At 45.8% G+C, this 20524-nt stretch overlaps 5 protein-coding genes across 5 annotated transcripts; 3 read left to right on the top strand and 2 right to left on the bottom strand.

The window, feature by feature from the left end:
• Window positions 1-1040: 1040 nt before the first annotated feature.
• H6S33_005776 (uncharacterized protein) lies at window positions 1041-4514 on the bottom strand (the record flags this gene model as incomplete). The annotated part of the gene is made up of 6 exons (XM_044837159.1): window positions 1041-1174; window positions 1262-1798; window positions 1890-1994; window positions 2053-2200; window positions 2314-4238; window positions 4298-4514. 6 exons carry the CDS (start codon window positions 4512-4514, stop codon window positions 1041-1043), a joined length of 3066 nt encoding a protein of 1021 aa, XP_044699085.1.
• A 1826-nt stretch (window positions 4515-6340) lies between these two features.
• On the top strand, window positions 6341-6908 carry H6S33_005777 (uncharacterized protein; the record flags this gene model as incomplete). Its single annotated transcript, XM_044837160.1, has 4 exons — window positions 6341-6375; window positions 6450-6522; window positions 6584-6695; window positions 6784-6908. The coding sequence occupies 4 exons, from the start codon at window positions 6341-6343 to the stop codon at window positions 6906-6908; spliced, it is 345 nt and encodes a 114-aa protein (XP_044699086.1).
• Window positions 6909-11851: 4943 nt separating this feature from the next.
• On the bottom strand, window positions 11852-12798 carry H6S33_005778 (uncharacterized protein; the record flags this gene model as incomplete). The annotated part of the gene is made up of 4 exons (XM_044837161.1): window positions 11852-12101; window positions 12165-12226; window positions 12282-12416; window positions 12511-12798. 4 exons carry the CDS (start codon window positions 12796-12798, stop codon window positions 11852-11854), a joined length of 735 nt encoding a protein of 244 aa, XP_044699087.1.
• Window positions 12799-16121: 3323 nt separating this feature from the next.
• H6S33_005779 (uncharacterized protein) lies at window positions 16122-17007 on the top strand (the record flags this gene model as incomplete). Its single annotated transcript, XM_044837162.1, has 3 exons — window positions 16122-16287; window positions 16358-16593; window positions 16735-17007. The coding sequence occupies 3 exons, from the start codon at window positions 16122-16124 to the stop codon at window positions 17005-17007; spliced, it is 675 nt and encodes a 224-aa protein (XP_044699088.1).
• Window positions 17008-19161: 2154 nt separating this feature from the next.
• H6S33_005780 (uncharacterized protein) lies at window positions 19162-20245 on the top strand (the record flags this gene model as incomplete). Its single annotated transcript, XM_044837163.1, has 5 exons — window positions 19162-19168; window positions 19245-19307; window positions 19403-19497; window positions 19600-19812; window positions 19880-20245. 5 exons carry the CDS (start codon window positions 19162-19164, stop codon window positions 20243-20245), a joined length of 744 nt encoding a protein of 247 aa, XP_044699089.1.
• Window positions 20246-20524: the final 279 nt, after the last annotated feature.

Raw genomic sequence — 20524 nt, forward strand, 5'->3', positions numbered from 1 at the left:
AAGACACAAGATTGTCTTCGCCGTCCACGCATACATTATATAGGGTGTCCATGGTTGGGACCTCAGAGTCTTCAACCCACCTTGGTTTATTTCTACATTTCTCCGCCAGTATCATTCACGCAGTCTTGTTACAGCTAGCACTGGTGCGAGACTATTCTCCTCTGCGTGTTGGGCTCAAGGACACAACTGCCATCACTTTTTTTTTATCCTTTTTCTTTGCAGCAAAGCATAGGCACCCTAAACCATCACTTTCAAACCACCACCCCGAACCATCATCACATCACACGTCTCAAGATCTTTATTTCCTACAACACCATCGGAAGGCGACCATATACAAGAAGGTTTTAGTCATTAACCCTACTTACAGCTTTGAAGAAGACCGAAATAGCATCCCCGGACAGATCAGACCAAGAAGCAAACTCACTGTCCATTTCAGAGCCACAGAAAACGCCGCAAGGCCAGGACAGGCAGCATCATTAACAGCCAACGAAAGTTCACTTATTACCGGGCATTGCAAGCCCCATCACAAGCTGGCGCCCAAATCTTTCTGTTCGTGGCAGGATCCAGCGATTATCGCAAGATATCATCTAGGTACAGCCGGAATCAAAGTACTCAAAAAAAAAAAAAAAAAAAAATACATACGGATAACCCCGTTATTCATCGCTTGAAATATTAACGGACGGCAGCACAGAATTTTTTCCTCTACTGGATAACAAGAGACCCATTGCTCCTAAATGGTCTTTCAATTGATCTGCACCACATAGATACATGTATTGACTTTTCTTTCCACTCAATTTCAAAACCGAAAAACAGCATGCGCCCATCGATAATAAAGTATGGTATCATAAGAGTAATAGTAATACATCCAAGAAATCAACCTCAACCCAGACGCCCATACAACAACACCGACAACAAGGAATAATAATAACAAAAGATAGAAAGATAACAACACTAATGAAAAATTGAAAGTCATGATGGGAGATTAGGTTGCGTCATGATTCATCACTCGTCACCTAATTACTCTTCCAAAGGGGATTTATTTACATGATGATGCAGTCACCATCGTCTTTGTGCTTCACATTCGACCTAGACAGTCTTTCCCGAGACTTTTGGACGGCGGCACCACCCTTTTTGAGCTCTTGGAGTCTCTGCTTTGCCTTCTCGTGATTTTGACCTACAGTTCCGATAAGTCAGTGGCACGAATCAACACAATAATGGGGGGGCACTGTAATATGACAGATGGGGTGCTTTAAAGACTTACTAGCAGCTTTGAAGTACCACCTCTTGGCTTCATCCAAGTTCTCTGAGACACCGATCCCAACCTCAGTGAAGTATCCCAACGCGTACTCAGCATTCGCCAAACCCCGTTCTGCAGCCTTCCTAGCCCACAGATAGGCTTCAGTATCACTCTGTTGGATAACACCCTCTGCGCCAGTCAAGTACCATCCACTCAATGCCATCGCACTCTCCTCCTCGCCCTGCATCGCAGCACGACTATACCACGCAATACTCTGCATGGGATCGATAGGGCAGCCCATAGCCCCATACTCGAAAGCACACCCCATCCTAAATTGCGAAGGTGGGTATCCAAGTTCGGCAGCTTTCATGAACAGCTCGCGGGCGTAACTTTGATCAGGGATGACAAAATCGCTAGGATCAGCTTCCTCGTAGATCAATGCCAGCTGGTGCAACGCATGGGGGTTGTTCTCGTCGGCCTGGTCTGCTGCTCTCTTCAGCCAGTTAATTGCTTCACGTCCATTTCGGGTTTGGCCGAGAAGTCCCTTCAGCATGATCATTCCTATTGGGGGAAATAACCGTTAGTTCCACTACTGATATTCCGGGGAAATGCCTCAACGGCTTCCGGCTTTCCGGCATATCGGCATACGTACCGAGCTTGTACATGGCTGCGGTATCTCCGAGCGCAGACGCTTTCTTATACCATGTAATTGACTTCAGGGGATCCTTTTTTGTTCCGGCTCCAAGCTCGCAGCATACTAATCAGGAAAATAATGTTAGCCTCACGAAACTAGTAGGGAACCAAGGATCACTTGCCTGCAGTCCTGTAAGCAGAGGGGCCATGGTTAAGCTTAGCTGCAGATTGATAAAGATTGAACGCTCTTTCGCGATCAACTTGCAACCCCAACATGCCTTCCCAGTAACATTCTGCAAGATAAAACATCGCATCAGGATAAGGATGACTCTAAAATCAACAAAAACAAAGGGAAAAGCATCACAATTTGTCAGTCAAAAACCCAATAATCCCCCTAACCCGAGTAATGATGGAAATTGAAAATGAAAATGAAAAACCCATACCGAATTTGCAAGCTTTTTGATAATTTTGTGAGCATCAAAAATAAAGTTCTCCCTGTTCTTCCTTGTTGTCTTTGCATCCGCTCTTCCACCTTCATCCGCCAAAACAGATGCAGCCTCAACCATCTTTTTCGCAAGCTGTAGCTGCAGCTTTTGATCACCAGGGTTTGCCCTTGCGGACTGTTGGGCCTGGTTCAAGTCAAATTGAGTGATAGGCGCTGGCGCAGACCCTCTTCGACCCTTGGCACCATTACCCTCAGGTGAGTACTGTCGTCTCGGTGGAGGATGGCCTGGAAGAGACGATTTATCCTGCTGCTGAAGAAGTCCCAGCCGAACTGGGACCGGGTGAGCTGGCAAACTGTCAGGATGTGAAGGTCTCGTAGAATCCGATGAGAACCGTGGAGCGTCCGACGAGAACCGCGGGGCCTCCGACGAGAAGCGTGGGGCCTCTGATGAGAACCGTGGCCCCTCTGACGAAAATCTTGGAACATCTGATGAGAATCGGGCAGACGTTGGAGACGGATGGTATGGGAGTGCATCATCGGATGCTGGGGTAGGATTAGATTTTATTGACGCTGCCCGTGGTGGAAATGTGTTTTGCTGCTTTGGTGGCGGGAAAGGCTGTATTTGCCGCTGTTGAGCAGGTACGGGAGATCCAACTCGCAAAACCATCGGTATGTTAGATTGTGGAGGAGCTGGCGGGAATCCGTTTGCAGTCATTGGGACAGGGTTTTCTGGGGGGAAGTCCCCTGGCATTTCCGATGGGATATCTGCTTGCATCTCCACAGGCATTTCGCGAGCCCCGTCGTACTGCCCTCCATTCTGATAGTGGTTGCCATTTGCATAACCATTCATGGGCATTGGCGGAGCTGGTCCCCCTCGTGTCTGGCCACGCAAATCAGGTTGTGATCTAGTCCGATGAGCCTGTTGAGAAAAATTAGGGTGGTGTGTATAGTTGCTCTGGCCGTTTTGATAGGGATCTATCGAATGTCCGGATTGATCCCCATAATAATCCATTGTCCCAACTTCTTGATACCCATCACTCTGCTCAGAATAGTAATATGAGTCTAACAGAGCACCCACACTCTCTCTGTTGTACCCTTCTTCTTGTATCGGCGGCTGGAGATGCGAATATGCTGCTGCTCGAGGAGCTGAAGGGGGATTAATACTTCCATGCTGCGCAGGATTATAGGCAGTATACTGCTGCTGCGGTTTTGCTGGTGGCGGCGGTGGTTGTTCATACTGCTGTTGTTGCTGTTGCTGCGGATAGTGCTGTTGCTGCTGCGGATAATCATGTTGAGAATAATCCTGTGGAGCTTGATATTGATCTTGATTTTGATATTGTGGGTTAATGGGCGCCGTCACACTTCTCTTCGGTGGACCAAATCCTGGGTCAGGTCCACCATATCCCTGATCAGATTGTGGATGGCCACGATCATCCATATATCTTTGATTCTGGTGCTGAAAATTTTGGCCTTGACCATAGCCTCCCATAGTGTTTTGTCGAACAGGTGGTCTGCCAGGACCAGGTGGGAAACCACGCCCGTTAGGACCAGCCCCGGGCATGTTTCCTCGTGGAGGTGGAAGCCTCTGATGTGGAGGCGGCCCCCGCTGGCCCTGTGGTCTTAGTTCTTCATGAGGAGCTTGTCCGGCTTGTCCTCCACCCCGCGCAAAGTTAGCTGGTGGGGGCCTGCCCCGCATCCTTTCGGGCTCCATGGTCTGTGCTCTTGGAATATGCCCATGAGGACCTGGAGGGCCCCGCTGTCTAGGCATAGGTTTACTCCTGGCATTATCTTCAAGATTCATGAGCAGCATGGAATCATCAATAGGCAGAGACCCAGGTGGTACAGGTATCGCTCGCTTAGTTGAGTTTGGAAACGTCGGAAAGGCACTATCAGCATTCATTGGAGAGCGTCGAGGTTTTTGAGCTAATGCTGAGGTTACCAAAGAGTTTAACTCAAAATATTCTCTTGGAATAGAAACATACTATGTGCTCCAGCATCTCTTCCACCGTCACCCACTCCCTCACTTCTATAGCCAGCATTCATACTGGCTGGCTGACTAGCAAACCGCGGCATTCCACGGCCCTGTTGAGGAGCTCCCCTCATGTTTGGCGGCGCATGTTTCTGAAGTTGTTCGCCATTGTAGTAATCGTCCTGGTGAGGGCGCTGAGGCTGTCGATAACTATGAGATTCATAGGACATGATGGCTCATACTCTGAAGGGGTGGGGTTTCGCGCGCCGAAGTTTAAAAAGTTGAAAGAACAGTTTCTAACAACACTGAAGGAGTAAACGTAAAGGCGCAACCTCCTTCCTAGAAAAGAATGCGCGACAGTGGGGTGAGGCAGGTATAAAGAAATTCGAGGCACTGGGTAATACTATTTGGATTTGTATTAATATTCCCCTTCGAAAGTTGATTTTTCCGGAAGGATCCGCCGTCACTCAGTTAAACCAGGCTTCGGTCCTTCCTTGCGATTTTCGCTATAAGTATGGGTTTTTTTTTAGCAGTTTATGCTCAGCTCCCCACAGCGCCTATACGGAATGGAAAACTGCCGCGCTTGGCCCCTAGCAATTCGTTTGGATCCAGGTTAATAAGCTATGCTACAGCGCCGGCAGTGTGAAGTGAATGAGTGGTGAAGTCTCGGTTCGCGCTCAGCGGGTATCCGAATAGCCCCCCAAAACCGATGTCTAGTACTTATTTCTTTCTGTGCCAAATCAAAATTACCAGAGGGGGAGGGTAAATAAATGATAATTTGGCTACATCTGGCATCGCAGACTGCTGCACGAAGTTCCAGATGTTGCACGTGGACATGCAATAACGCAGGTCCATTACGTTCATATGGGGTCACCATACCCCTTTATCCAGGTGTGTAAGAACCTTCTCCTTGTTTGCGGGGGATCACCCACGAGAGAGCAACCCTTACCAGGACTGCAAGTGTATCGTCAGGCTTCTGGTGTGTTTTATTCGTTTGAGATGGAGAAGTACTCTTGTGAAGTCATCTAAGCTTACAGGCATCTGCAGACCTATGGTGGCTTTTCCAAACCCGGACCATTTGATGCTCTGCAACTAGAGTGTTTTAGCCAACCCCTGTCCTTCATCTTTCATTAATGGCTCTTCAGCCCTGTTCTGGTAGGTACATATGTACCGGTCTGGTGTCGTGATATGGATCAGGGTTAGGGGAGTCTAACTAGTTGCCCGTTTAATCTGGGATTATTTCAGCCTGCCTAGGATGAGATGTCATTAGTCTACGGATGCTGCGCTGCACAACAGGGATGGAATCCATCCATATGCATGCTTCACGTGCAGCACGGTTTCTTCCCTTAGATATCAACGTGTGGGTACATGTATGTTCATTCAAGGGATCGAGTTAAAAGCAAGAGATTACAGATGAAAGGACTCTAGTAAACCCAACCAGGATGAGGTGCAAACAAAACCGGGCAATCAAATATCTTACAGAATACTCCTGCAAAAAAAGAAAGGAAAAAAAAGAAAGAAAAAACCTAAAGCCTAAAGCCGTTTTATCTGGCTACAATTCCGCAATTGCTACACCAATAAAAAGAACTAGCTCTTGAGGTAAATATCTGAAGTATGTAGATAAGAACTTGGGTCAGCAAAATTACCTGCTTCGTAACGCCAACTCCAGTGGCTTCTACTCCATACTGGCCCAAAATTCAGCTGGCATAATCAACGTCGCTATCCCCTCCAGGTAAAGACAGAACTTCCCTCATTTGAGGATTGGGAAAGGGAAGATCAATCATATCATTGAGTATACCTTGATTTCGCCCAATTAAAAACAACTTCGTACTCTAGACGCCTAATAACGCGTACGTGTGAGGAGTTCGGAGATTCGTGTCTTTGTACCAATCAATGTCCTCCATTGGGAACGCTAGGTATGATAGGTTCCCAGAACTAAGATCCTGCGCACTTAGTGGCTGTGCACCCCCGCCATCGTGGCGCAGCTTCAACCACCACACTCAACATCATGTCTTTCATCTCAATTGTCAGCCAAACATCAACGACATAAGCAACAATGCGCGGAATAACATTGGCAAAAATGCTCGGAGCGTATGCATATCCCCGCAGTGCCCCTTTCACATGTTTCCAATGGTTTACTGGCTAACAGAGAGCGCAACGGGTAGTGGCGTGGTCTGCTGTGTCGGCGGTCCTGCTCTGGTTATGTGGGTCCAGCCTGACCCGGACGAACTGTTCAAGGTATCTTTATTCCATTCGATAGAATTTGTGCAGAGCCTGTGCTCATGAGTTCACTCGTCAGAAATACAACCCGGAACTTCAAAAGAAATCTCTAGAAGGGCGCGAACAGAGGTTGAAGGACCACGAAGAATTCATCGCTAGGCTTAAAGCTTATTCCAAGGATGACAGGCCAGGTACCTTACCCAGATAGTTTTCCCCTGCCATTCCACCCAAGTCTCGCATCTTTTTAGGGTGAAATTCGATACTAACGTCATAATATAGTCTGGGTTGTTGCTGAAGAAGAAAGCAAGAGACAGCGCCAACTCCTAATAGATAACAAAAAGCGCGAACGAGAGGAATTGGAGAGACAAAAACAACAAATTTTAGAGGAGCAAAAGAAGATGTGATTACTCAGACTTACCACTCTTCGGACCTTTATCCACATTGGTTTTGCAGACTATTCGTAGGGTTAGATGATTTTCCTATCGACTTTTCCCCTTCCACTTTACCCTTCAGCTCTCTCTCTAGCGAACCCGCCTGACGGAATGTAAATACATGTATTTTTTTTATTATTATTTTATTGTACTTTATGATACTGTATCATATAAGCACTTTGGACCTACCCAGTACTCTCTAACATCTGGTGCCTATACATGTCACCACTGGATTCACAAGCATCTCCTCCCGAATACAATACTACATGTAGTCTATCTATTCTCTACCTAGATGTCGAGACAGTCGATAAAAAAAAGGATAAAATCGATGAGTGGTAGCACCTGATCTTGGTCAGACGAAACTTAGCCAGATCCTTTTATATTTTCTACACTCACATAAGCTGGGGAGAGTCATCTACCTAATGGATAAATCAGCAAACATGATATATGCGTTTCCTCTCTTGAGAGAATTCCAAATTATTGTGTTTTTAGGCGGTGTATACTAGAACTCATGGTTGTTCCAATCCATTGGCAATAAGAAACATCTACCATCACTAGCTATAGTGGCGTAAGTAAATCACGAATAAAATCTCATACGACCATGGCCATAGATATAGATGCCCCTCTCACTTCGCCATTTGCGAATGGCGGCTGATTTACTTGTCTAAGGCTAAGGCTGTATTAGGTAGTATTTATCCTGAGACGCAAAGAAATCAGTGGCCATATCAAAGAAGTATTAGTAGCCAAATTCCATTATAGAATCCTGTGACTAAAATACATTGCACAGACTAAAGCCTCTAGTGAGGATTCGTAGCATAATCGGAAGTCCATTACAAGTAAACCTACTCACAATCGCCACCTACATGGTAGAGGTGCAGAGAATTAAATTTGCTTGAGAAGGACCTCACCCTTCATCAGCACATATGGTCAGATCTACTGATTTATTATACAATTTTGTCCGTATTAGCGGATGTTTCTGGACTGACCAGAATACTAATATATGTATTTCAATTAACTTCGACCAGTAAACTAAGTACAATAACGTAAGCTACAGTAAGAACTTACCTAAACTTCAGCGGGGTATACGTCTCCTGGATGTTCTACACCTGTATTCGAAGGCCGAATTAGATCTTGCGATGACACGAGTGAGATTTCATGAAGAAATATCGAACGTGTTGTTGAAATTTGTAATGGCCTAACTTTTCTAATAACTGTCCTAGATAAGCAACACTCACAGAATTTGATCAGGAAAAGTTACATACATGTAGCTAGCTTGCTTCATACGGTCTTGGCATTCTTTTCAACCCTAAATCTTGACAAATACAAACCCTGACAGTGCCAGCTGCGATATTACAGACCTAGCGAAATAGGAGTCCCAATTTTCTTCGAGTACCAAATACATTATTGTTCCTATTATGGTATGTAAGCAAGATCTGGACTTCAGCGTTAGGCTGAGACGTATGTGTATGCGCTTCCAAAGGACGTGCGATAAGACGAGTATGGAATAGGAATTGATACTTCCTGGGACCCGGGAGCTTTATCAAAAACTACTGGGTGTGTTAAAACCAGTGTTCAAAATACTGTAGTTTGTTGGTGAACACCGTCTATTCACGAACAAAACTAGATAGCACGGGCGATTCCGTGCTTCCTAGCTTCACCATGTATTGCATCTACTCAACCAAGAGCTTGCGACACTAGCACCACATACCTGACGCCGGAATACGGATACAACAACGAGTCCTCCGTTAATTTGACTGCGGCTGTCTTTAAAGGCCTAAATGGCCATTGGCGTGTCGAGGCTTGCTGTTTACCTCTGGATTTACTCGAAACCCTCAAACAATCAATGAATTATCAATTAATCAATCGACTAGAAACCCTCAATATATATGATTGCAGTGGGGTTTATATTAGCCGCTTGTTGGAAATCAACGCCCATAACCATCCCAATCAAAACTAGCAATTGTCCTATCGCTCAAACCATTCAGCTCTCCTTGTAAACAGACACGACTACGCTGGTTAACGGATACACTAACGGGCACCTCTTATCAACGGCAACGGACTATATAGCTATGTCAAAAACCACTTGCTGATATTTCAACGTGACTACTTGCTATCTGTCTGTACGTACAAAATTAGCTTGGATAACATCATATATGTATTCAAGCTATTTTTTCCCCGGCACCCCATAGTATACTTAACAGACAATACTCGCAAGTTACCAGTCTTAGCGCATCCACATCCTCACCCCAACAACTTGCACTTAGTATTGGCGTCTAAATCCAGCGTACATTGGCCTCGGCGGCCGGTTACATATCTATTCAAAAACAAACTTTAATACATCCCCTCATATAAATGTTGGGCATCATCGATGCCTTAACAGACCCTAGGGGGCACAATCACCATCTCATAAATCACAGTTTTACGGAAATACGGATTAAATGCGGCTTCGACCTGTCAATGCAGTGTGGTTTCATTATTACGGCTAGTAATGGTGCTTGCGCCAAGACTAGTGAGCAACATGGTCTTTCGATCATTGGCTTTCTTAGTCATTAGCTTAGGCATTCCCTTTGAATTCCCATAACGTGCGAAGCGTTCAAAATCAGAATCTGAAAGATTTGGCTGGCCGTCTTTCGGCTAGCTAGTATTCCCCCCCCCCCCCCTTTCTTTTCAACAATCTGGAATAGGTCGCAGGTTAACGTTTTTCTTCAAGCAACCCAAGCTTCAGGTAATTCTCTAGCCTTATTGAGCAAACGAGACTTCTAACAAACTCAGACCATGGCGCTTAATTATGCGATTAGTTTCTAACCTCATCTAGATGGAGATATTTTGACTAAGGGTTTTTAAAAAAACTGGCTATATCGGGGAGTAATTAGTCATTTACTCGTCACCTATAACTATAGTTAACGTCTTGCGCAGAAATCTGTAGCTATAGCACTATAGCTCCAACGCTTACCCTGTGATCCAGCTATCCATGACATCATGCGGGGTCTCAATGAAGGAATCACCCAATCCAACTTGGCTAATATGTTTACCCCCGCCTACTAAAAAGAAGCTTTTGGATTTTCTCAGCTATATCTGTGATCAAGCACCCTGGGCGGGTAAAGTTAATGATTTCGGGGCTTCAGTGCATGCGCAGCTAGGCATCACCTGGCCAAGCTATTCGGATCTATATAACTACAAGTACATGTATATGTGTATATATATAGATGACGTGCAATGATCGGTATCCAACTTGCGACTCTTCCACTTTGACACCTAGCTACGCCCATATCAAGAAAGACGCAATCTCCTTAATAGGGCTATAGTCGTGTAGCTACAACCAGTAGTTATAGGTGACAATCAAAATACACCACCAACCACCATGGCATTCGATCAGTGAATATAAGTCCCCCTCTCTGCGCGTGTATCAAATTTCTAAAAGTTTTGAGTTCACAATTACCTAAGCGGAGTTCTCCATGAGTGGGTAAAAACTTTTCAGTACCCTGGACATGCACCTAAATGCTTACTTCCCGGGACATTGCGAGAGGCCAATTTACCTACGTAATTTCAGCCGAGTTGAAAAGCTTACAATCTGCCTTGATTATGACAACCGAATGCGCACCTCCTCGGCGTCAGGAAAAGATAATATCCAAACTACGAGCGTGGCTCCGACAACCAGAGTATACCATTATTCACAGAGGAAGGAACACGTGAGTAAGCCAGGAAAAAGGAGTGGAAAGATAAATGGAAAGAGGAGTGGAAGAAGTAGATTGTCATTTCTGTAAAAGGTAAAAAGATGGACAATAATCGGGAGAATCAATACCGTAGCGGGAACGTTTCATGTACTTAACAATGAATCAATCAATCAATCAACCTTGGTCATGACATGTGAGGTTATAAACACAAATTATCACTCGTTGGCCAAATCCATGTGCAACCAAGATCACTCAAGCGTAACCTTACATGTACGCTACGCTACATATCACCTGAATCGTGTTAGCACAAGAGCTTAAATCCTAACCTTAAAATCGAACCGAGATCTCGCACTCTTTATTTCAAACCACAGCAGCTGCTGTAGAACGGCCAAGACAAAGCTTGATGTAAGTGTTACTGAAACACCAAGTATATAGGCATAATATGCATATGGTATTATATCCTTAATACGTAGAGTAGAGCTCAAATCAAGGTACAATGATACAAGGAAGCTTAAGGTAGCTGGCATTATCATCACTTGAATACAATATGCAATCATAACAGATCGCAAAATCACTTTATACTACAAATCATGCAATTCAACATAAAACATCAAGCTAAGCATTAGCAAGGAATTGCACAAGAGAAAAAGGAAAGCGCATTTGACAGACAATTCCATTACCTGGATTCCTGACCACACTGACCTTGCTATGTTGCACATGAAAGAATGAAAAGGGAAAGAAAAAAAAATACAGAATTCGCCCCGAATACCCTGGGTTAAAACAAAGAAAGGGATGAAACTAAAGTAGTAGAGGAGAATAAAAGAAGAAAACCGAAGCCTCCCAAAGCCCAATTTTTTCTCGAGAGTACAAAAAAAAACCCAAACCTTCTACCACCGGGCAGACATAATAACCATTCCCACAAACAAGGATTACAATGCATGCAGAGTTTCGATCGACAGAAAAGGAATCAAAGGTGATATCATATTCCCAAAACATGACAGGTTTCACGCAAACAAGATATTGAAAGGCACGTGAAAGATTGTCGAGTCTGCTTGCTTCTCCCCCCAAAAAGACTTGAAAGAGGAATTGATGGGTGATAATACAAAACAGAATGAGGAAAATGGTGTCTTTTTTTTTTTTTTGCTTGAGAACCCTCGATATCTTAAATTTGCCCTCTATAGCAACCTCGTGAAACCTGACAATGGAAATAAGAAAAGGAAAGGTAATTACGCATCAGTTCCATCACGATGACTGTGTAGGGTGGGGTTGCTGCATCTGAGCGTGTTGCTGTGGCATGTATCCCGCACGCTGGGCTTGGGTTTGCTGGATAGCAGCCTGCTGTTGCATGTACTGCTGATAGGCTTGGGCCTGAGCATGGGCATTGTCTGGCATCTGCATGTATGGGCCTCCGGGTACTCCGGGGCCTACGGGCATTGGGACAGCGCGTGGCTGTTGGGGTAAGGGAGCGTGTTGGGGTTCCTCAGGAGATTCACTATCAAAATTGATGGCATTAGCGTTTTGAGATATATCGAGTAAACAGTCTTAAGAAACTTACACAGAGTCGGCTTCGGGAACGCCATTGTCTGCAGTATGGGGCTCGGGAGCATTAAGACAGGCCTAAATTTAACGTTAATTTGAGCTCGGACAAAACATTCGGTTAATTGAAGTTTACCTGAATGAGATTTTTGCCTTCAGCCTTGGTAACTAATGGCTGTAGCTTTGGAGTAGTAAAGGTATAGACCAATCCGGTCTCGGAGACAACGAGCAAAAGAACTTGGGTTCCTGTCAAAACAGACAATTCATATGCCTAATGTTCAGACGCGTCAGTTGAGATCCTTTTGATATTGTGCGCGTTCGAGTATGGGTCACGAAATGAATTAATCGGAAACGGTCGTTAATACCTTCTTCATAATACCAGCCTTTCGTTTAGAGAAAGTAATGTGTCTGCGCGACTTGTCCTGGATAAACTTAATCTCAATTTTGCGACGTTCGCGACCAGGCTTTGAATCCTCATCATCATCGTCGTCATCTTGATTCGGTCGGGATCGCTTGATGCCGCGATTATCGTTACCGGCAGAGTTGAGACCGGATTGCGCGTTCGGGACGCCGTTGCCAGCTGAGAGAGCTGAGGCGTTCGGGCCCGAGTCGTCGTGGGGACCGGGGGATGGTTGCGGGTCGTTGTCAGACATTGCCGGAAATTGTATTTTATTTTTTATCTTAAGATTTTATTTTTTGGCGGGTTAAAATGTTCCTCTGACTGGATTCGGGTTTGGTGGTTTTTTCCTTGTGTTATGGTTTGCCTGGATCTGGATATGGAAGGGGAGGGCGGAGGGAAGGGGCGAGCGAGGTATGGCTTGCTGCGTTTCTGCGATTAAAATATAAGGGGAAAGGAGCGGGACGATGAATGCGGAAGGGGGATGTCGGTCGTTGTATGGGAAGGGAAAGGGGTGTTGATTTGGGGAATTGGCGCTCCCTCGTTGTGGTTGCGCGGGAGTTCGGAAGGAAGGGAGAACTCAAGTAAGAGAAGGGTGTGCGGGTGTACGAAAGGTGTGGATGGATGGACTTTGACCAGGAAGGGGGCCTCAAAGACTGAGAGTGGAGTGGAGTGGGATTTTTTTTAAGATTTTTAATTCCTCTTCTCTCTTTTTTTTTTCTTTTTTTCCGGGAAGGGGGTGATAGTGTGCCTTGAAGGAAGGTGGCGGGTGTAGAGGAGTCTCGTAGTAGTTATTATTATTATTTTGTGGAGATGGCAGGCACAGGCAGTCTGAGTGCGTGGGGGACGAGTCCTAGGCGACAGACAAGATAGAGCTAGTGAGTGGCTAGACACCACACTGGATGTAAGTGGTTGGATGGGATTGGGTTGAAGACGGGACGATCCTGCTGGAGGCACATTCAATTTGAGTTAGCAACGATATCAGGGCTAGGGGATCGGTGAAGGGCAGGGATATGGGGAAATATCAGAGGGTAAACAATTTTTGCTGTACTGGGTAATAGTACCGAACTTTAGAGAGTAAATAGGTTTTGCACAGAATGGGAATGACAGTAGACAGGCGTGGGTATTTTTTTAAAAAAAATCGATTTTTCTCATTAGATGTCTCTATGACAATTTCGAGCAAAGAAAAGCTAAACCGAAAATAGGGGAGAAACAAGAACCGAGTCTAACATAAAGGACGGATGAAAATCAACAACTTACGGATGAATGACGGAAGTACCTAGGCTCTATCAGATACTACTACAGTCCTAGGACTAATGGTATCAGGAAGTAGGTATACCGCAGTGGGTAACGATTCGATTGTGAAAAGTAGACCCTCGGCGTCTCCTAGATTTCTCCAAAGGGCGTAACGCGGCTGCTGTGACGGGATGGGGGTGGGGAGAGAAGAATAGACAGACACGGATAGTCAGAATTCGAGAGTCCAGAGGGAGTAAGAACGTTGCGTTGGGTGGCGCGTGCTTCCCTTTCGCTGGTTCTCGACGGTTCTGTTCTGTTCGGGGTAAGGGGGCACTAAAAGAAGACAAGCTGGGTGTCTGAAAAGGGCTGAGTGAATCGACTTTCCTGCGTTGGTCGAGAGATATTCTCGGAAAGGGAAGGGTAGGACTTAAAAAAGGGAGCTCGCAGGCTTTAAAAGGACACCTTGACGTCTAGGAGAGGGAGAAACCAGATAGACACTACTCCCTATACAGCTAGTCATAAGACTTCTGCTGGCAGTTCTGCGTGTGACTAGAACGCTCTCAGGCATGCACTCTCCGCACACGGTAATTTGTCACATCGTAACGCAGCAAGCCTCGCATAGGAAAACTGTTTCATATGTGGGCCTGTTCGAAATTTCAAGCCAAAAAAACCTGCCAGCCTGTAAAATCGGCTCAGAATACCGCGCAAGGAACTCCCCCAAAGCAGTAAATGCCAAGGCCCACTACCCATCTTCATCCAAAAGGGCAACAAATGCTGCGGCTGTTGGGTTGCTGATGAAACCGGCTTTTGCGCGCTGCGAGCAGAAATCTCACGATAGATGCCGGCGCTTGATTATTGGGCCTGAGCGATTACCCCCAAGTTATTTTTCTTTTTGTCTACATACAGTACCGTATCTACAATTGTACATTTTTACATCCTTTTTTCTTCTTCTTTGCACACCTACACGGGCCGGCCCATTCATACATGCAATCAAGGCGAGGGGTAATTCTTGATGAGATGGCCAGCGGCGAATATCTCTACGATCTCAACGGTCGAGCCCTGCTGCCTAGAGCCGTGCTGTAGGAGGCGGGGGAAGGAAGAGTCGAGCAGCAGCAGCAGCGGAAGTAAGTTCTGCCCATAGTATCTAACTGTACCTACGCTATCTACCCATTCTAGAGTACAGCAAGATCATCTGTAGGTGCTAAATACAGCAGAGTAAAGCACGGTATGTAGGTACTAAAGCTGCAAACGAGATCGAACCACGCTTTCTTCCCGCCACAGCCCACGGACATCGGAGGCTTGGTTCAAGGGTTCAGCCGTCAATTTTCTCTCCCGTGAGTACTCTAGCGAGGCGAAAGGATTCGGCTTCTGAAAAATGCCTATGGTACTCTAGACACCTACTTGTTACACACAAGATGGATAGCCATCACGATGAATATATCAGATGTGACTTGGCCAGGTACCGTTTCTGAAGATTCTAAAGTCACCTGCGGGGGAGGATGTGGGGAGTCCATAGCAGGCAGCAGCATCAGGTCTGTTCGAGTTGTGTCTGGGCAAGGTCCTGTACTCTAGAAGCTATGCTGCACAGGCATCATGGTGGCAGTAAAGCGGTAGCAAGATAGAATTCGTAGCCTCAATCTCACGTCTGGAGTCTTGACCTTGGTTAGACCCTTTGCCGTGCTGCCGGGTTAGCGATGGAATGCTAAACTCCAAAGGGTTCATACCTGAGAAAGGTGGTCGTTCTGAATTGTATTAGCGATTGGCCAATATCGAATGATAGACTCGCCTTCCCTTCCCCCCCTAGCGTTTCGCAGCTGTATCGTCAGTCGACTTGTCACACAATTCTACACTCTCTACACCATCTGTTGGCTGAAAGTTGCTCCTGAAATACACACCCCTCACTCGTTTTACGCCTGCATTACCGCCTGCAACCTTACTGCATACCCGTCGTCTCTTACAGTGCCTCCTTTACACAGTCTCTCTCAGGCGTCATATCCTCTCACTTCCCGCTTACTTCCAATCTTTCCCGTTTCTTATATTTCTCTTTTTCTCTGTTTCCCTTAGATTTTCACATCCCCTTCGTTCATTTCTCTTTATTTTCCTACCAGGGATATTTCCACGTTACAGGGCGCAGGTCGTTCAATTCTATCCGTTTATCGATTATCAACACCCACGATCTTTCCACGCGAGTGCTTTTTTTTTTTTTACCACATCCGAAAGGAAACAGAAGAAAACCCTCCAACACCATCCTCTGGCAGGCTTGTGGTACATCATAAAAAAATTTAATAATACACTTACTCTCTTAAACGAATCATCTCCGAAAATCTCCCCGGATTATCAGACATGGTCAACTCGGTCACAGCTTCATATGTCGTTAGCGACTTCATCCTCCTCGCTACTGGTGCACTCCTTATCGCTGCAGGTGTGATCTGGGAAAAAGAGTTGTCGACGGAGCCAACTACGGAGTCAGTCGCGAGATTTTTGTTGCTAAAGAATGCCCCACTAATGGGTACGGTCCCTTCCCTAGCTTGGTCGTCCGTGGTACCCAAAGCTAACAACAATAACCTGGACTACTACAGCCGTTATTGCAAATGGCGCCCTCATTATTGCAGCTTTCTTGATCTCATTGCCATCATTTGCCCTGCCTACATCCCGTGGATGGCTCAAGGCTCATGGATGGCTTGTTATGGTTTGCGCGCTCTTCACTTTGGTTCTCGGCCTGAGCGAATGGCTACAGACTTTGACAACACGCGCGAATTTGGAGACGATCTGGGGTCAGCAGAATAATGTCACCCAGAGCATTTTACAACAAAAGGTATTTTCCCTTCCGATTTCCTATGGGCGCTTAGGATGGCGTGAGATTCGGTGTGAGATTCATGGGTTGTCATTCGGTTCAAAGTACCTATAAACATATTTCTATAAATGGAAACTGACAACCCCTGCCCTGGAAATATAGTTCGACTGCTGTGGATACATGAATAGCACATCGCCTATGTATGTCCGTGACAGCGTTTGCACGAGTGATCTTGTTGCAGCTTCAAAGGAGGGCTGTGTAAGTGCCTTCTCAAGTTATTCGGAGAGGTGGTTGGGTCTTCTCTTTACCGCTGCCTTTGGTGTTGTTGGAATGGATGCTGTTGTCATGCTCTGTGCCGGAATGCTCATCAAGTACCGGAAAGAACAACTGCGCTACCGGCTCATCGACCAGAAATGGGGCGTTGGTAACATCTAAACAACACCCCAAATAATCATGGTTGGCAAGATATGGGTTTAAACGAACAACGACAACATGGCGAGGGATTTGAACATTTGTGACAGGCGTATCTGGCGATTGGGCTCTCGTTACACTTTGGGCAGGGTTTATAAAGACAATCAATCGGAATTGGTGTGTAAAGGCGGCGAGGTTGAAACTTTCCAACTAAGGAATAATTGGTGGGCTGCATTGACCCGACTGGGTAAAATCTGTCCAGCACGCAGAGACACCAACACTTTCTTTGCTGTCTGGACCTTGGACTGGGATATTGGTATCATTTTTGCATTATAACATTCTGACTTTCGTTTGCGTTCGCTTCCATACTATATACATCTGGTTTGTAATAGTGCGTAGCGTCACGCTCCTCTTTGGGTACACTTTTTTCTTCATTCACTTCGACACCCAATTTTTTTTTTTACACCCATTGTTTGTTTTTAATGCGTGGTTTTAGTTAACGTTTGCCGTTGGGGTTTTCTTATTATTTTGTTCTATATCTTTTTTTCTCGCGTTCCATTCTCTAGAAGAAGGGCCTGTATGTATATGTATAAGTACACCAGCTATGATACCCCCTGAATTTTTAAAATAAACAAATCGCAATTTACTATTTGTTGGAATCGTGACTTTCTGGTACAACTATGAGCAATTGGCGGTGATATTCCCGGATCCCCCCCTTTCGGCCAATCCAATATCGATGGCACTGGCAGGGGTGCCAATATTACATGTATGTTTAGTAGAGCAGTCATAACACACCATGATACCTTACCTAGACCCTCAAAGCCAAAGAAATCTGTGCCCCACACATACAGTACCGAGACCTGCTGCCAGCGTGGATGATACGGTCCTAGGAGATCAGCGGAATCCCCACAAGAAACTCTCATCCCCCCTTGCAGGCGTGAGTTACACGGATATACCACTGAAGTCCAGTGACTATATGTGCTGCTATTAAACCTTGCACATTAACCTATCGGCAATCAAGGGGAAATTTAAATAAACAAGTAAGATAAGTTAGCACCGCTTTGATGACGCTCGCTGCAGATGTAAAAAGCAAATCGGCACTCCCGATGATGATCGGACGGAGGTAAAGGGGCGGTAACTATGCCGACGGAGGTTATACGTGGAATAGCTCTTAGCACTGAGGTCTCCTTCATGACGACCGTCAAGTGCATATGTACTCCGTCTGTATTACTTCCGCTGTGTAGCCCTGGGCTAATGTATTAGTATTGCTGCGCACCAAGCCAGAGTAGATATTTCAATGTATAACGTTGAAGAACGACGGGGCAGTGGGGGAAAGGTGGTTCACAAGATCATCTTCGTCCGCCAGTGAAACAGTTCAATTCCATCATCATCCTAGCTAGTCGGTCTTCCATGCATGCTAGTTCCCGCAGCTTGCAGTTAATTATCACCGTTTTTTTGAAACCCGAACACCCAACCAACCGCTCGTATCGATTGAGGTGCCAATTACAAGTCTAGACTCTTGATAGTGGTAACCGGCGTCAAAGGTGGCCCATGTGCATTTCTCCGCTGCTTGTGGGGGACACTGATCGCGAATGTCATAGTGCGACCACGTGAACGCAAAAGCTGCATCTGACGGGCGTTCTCGAGATTTGATGGAGGTTGGAAGTGCCGGCTGCTGCACAGAGAACTTAAAAGTGTAGAAAGATTATGATCGTAAATTGTCACGTTATCCATGATCTATGCTATGGCATTTTGCCTCGTTTTCATTTTTTTTTCCCTTTCGAAAACCTCAGTTCTATATCCGCGGTTAGAGGGGAGAATTAAGGCATAACAGACATCTCCAATGATTCGTACGATTAAAAGCTTGACACTTGTAAGGGTAGATCGTGGAAAATCTTAAAGGTGATACCGACCTCTTGGTTGACTCACGCCGGTTCTCGATTCGAACACTCGACTGATATTGTTTGGCAGAAAACGCGAGTGATCTTTCGTGAAGTGGAGCTATGGCTTAGTCACCCAGGGCCTAGCAACCGTGGGGTTTCGACACCACCAAACACCAAGCCATCTTTGTACGCATCACCCCCAGCTCTCCATCAACGAATCTCCACGGCCGAATAATCGAAGTCAGTAATCTCGCTACCTTATACTGGATAGAATTTCGAATTTGAAGTAGCAAAGATGTCAGGTTCGTCGATGGCCCAGTTGTCTGTGGCAGCTCGGGGGTGCTTGGAGGGGTAGTGGCTGATGAGTGCGGGCAACAGGTAGCGCCGGTTTCGACAGACATATTACCATCTTCTCAGACACAGGAAGATTGTACCAAGTTGGTTCGTATATCATTTCCTGTATAGTTGGATGAATGGCTTGCAGATAGGTAGATGGGAATATAGATGGAGAGATGGAAGCTGATGCAGTTGAGCAGAATATGCTTTCAAGGCCATCACAGCTGCGAATATTACCTCCATCGGAGTCAGAGGAAAGGACTGCGCTGTAGTCATCTCGCAGAAGAAAGTCCCAGTACGTTCCATCTTCTAGCATTCTCTCCCGACGTTGTGGGGATATGTTTAAGAGTATCGCCAGCCTACGAGCTAACTAACCAGGTGAACCTACAAACAACAGGATAAGCTTCTTGACCCGGCATCTGTCACATATATCTTCCAGCTTTCACCATCTGTCGGATGTGTTATGACCGGGTCTATCGCCGATGCCCGCGCATCAGTTACTCGTGCTCGCGGTGAAGCGGCTGAGTTTAGATACAAGTTTGGTTATGAAATGCCATGCGACGTCCTAGCGAAAAGACTTGCAAACATCAACCAGGTGTATACCCAACGTGTAGGTTTCCCCTGTAGTTTTTTAAAGGCTAAATGGCCCGCTCTCCAATTATTGACACATAGAAAAGGCCTACATGCGTCCCCTCGGTGTCTCCATGACATTAATCTCCATTGATGACGAGAATGGCCCGCAACTCTTCAAGACCGACCCTGCTGGATACTACGTAGGATACAAAGCTACCGCGTCTGGCCCCAAGCAGCAGGAAGCCCTCAACCATCTTGAGAAGAAGCTCAAGAACAAGGAATGTGCTGGCGGCGACTGGAAAGAAGTCGTAGAACTTGGTATCTCGGCACTGAGCGCGGTATTGAGTGTAGACTTTAAGAGCGGAGAGGTGGAGGTGGGTGTTGTCGGGGCCGAGGGGAAGCCTGGTTTTAGGAAGTTGACCATCGACGAGATCGATGAGAGGCTACAGAGCATTGCAGACAAGGATTAGGCTAGTGTGGGAAGGTATGGATGAGGATAAGGTAGCATATCTGTTTTTTACCCCACGGGGTTTGCTTGTGGGTCTTTCAAAACTTACGTGCCTTGAAATTAAATCACAATGTTTGATAGAGGGAGACATCTTATCATACCAAAAGAACCCAATTTTTTTAAAAAAAAAATTCCTGGTTTTGATGTTATTCAGGGCTGCACAATGCACAGCACCGGGTGGTTGAGTTCGTAAGAGGGATTTCCCACATGAGATGGTCTTGGTTGAATGATGAGTCTAACT

The sequence above is a fragment of the Morchella sextelata genome (assembly GCF_020137385.1).
Source record: "Morchella sextelata strain SCLS chromosome Unknown scls_2, whole genome shotgun sequence".
NCBI classification, from domain to species: domain Eukaryota; kingdom Fungi; phylum Ascomycota; class Pezizomycetes; order Pezizales; family Morchellaceae; genus Morchella; species Morchella sextelata.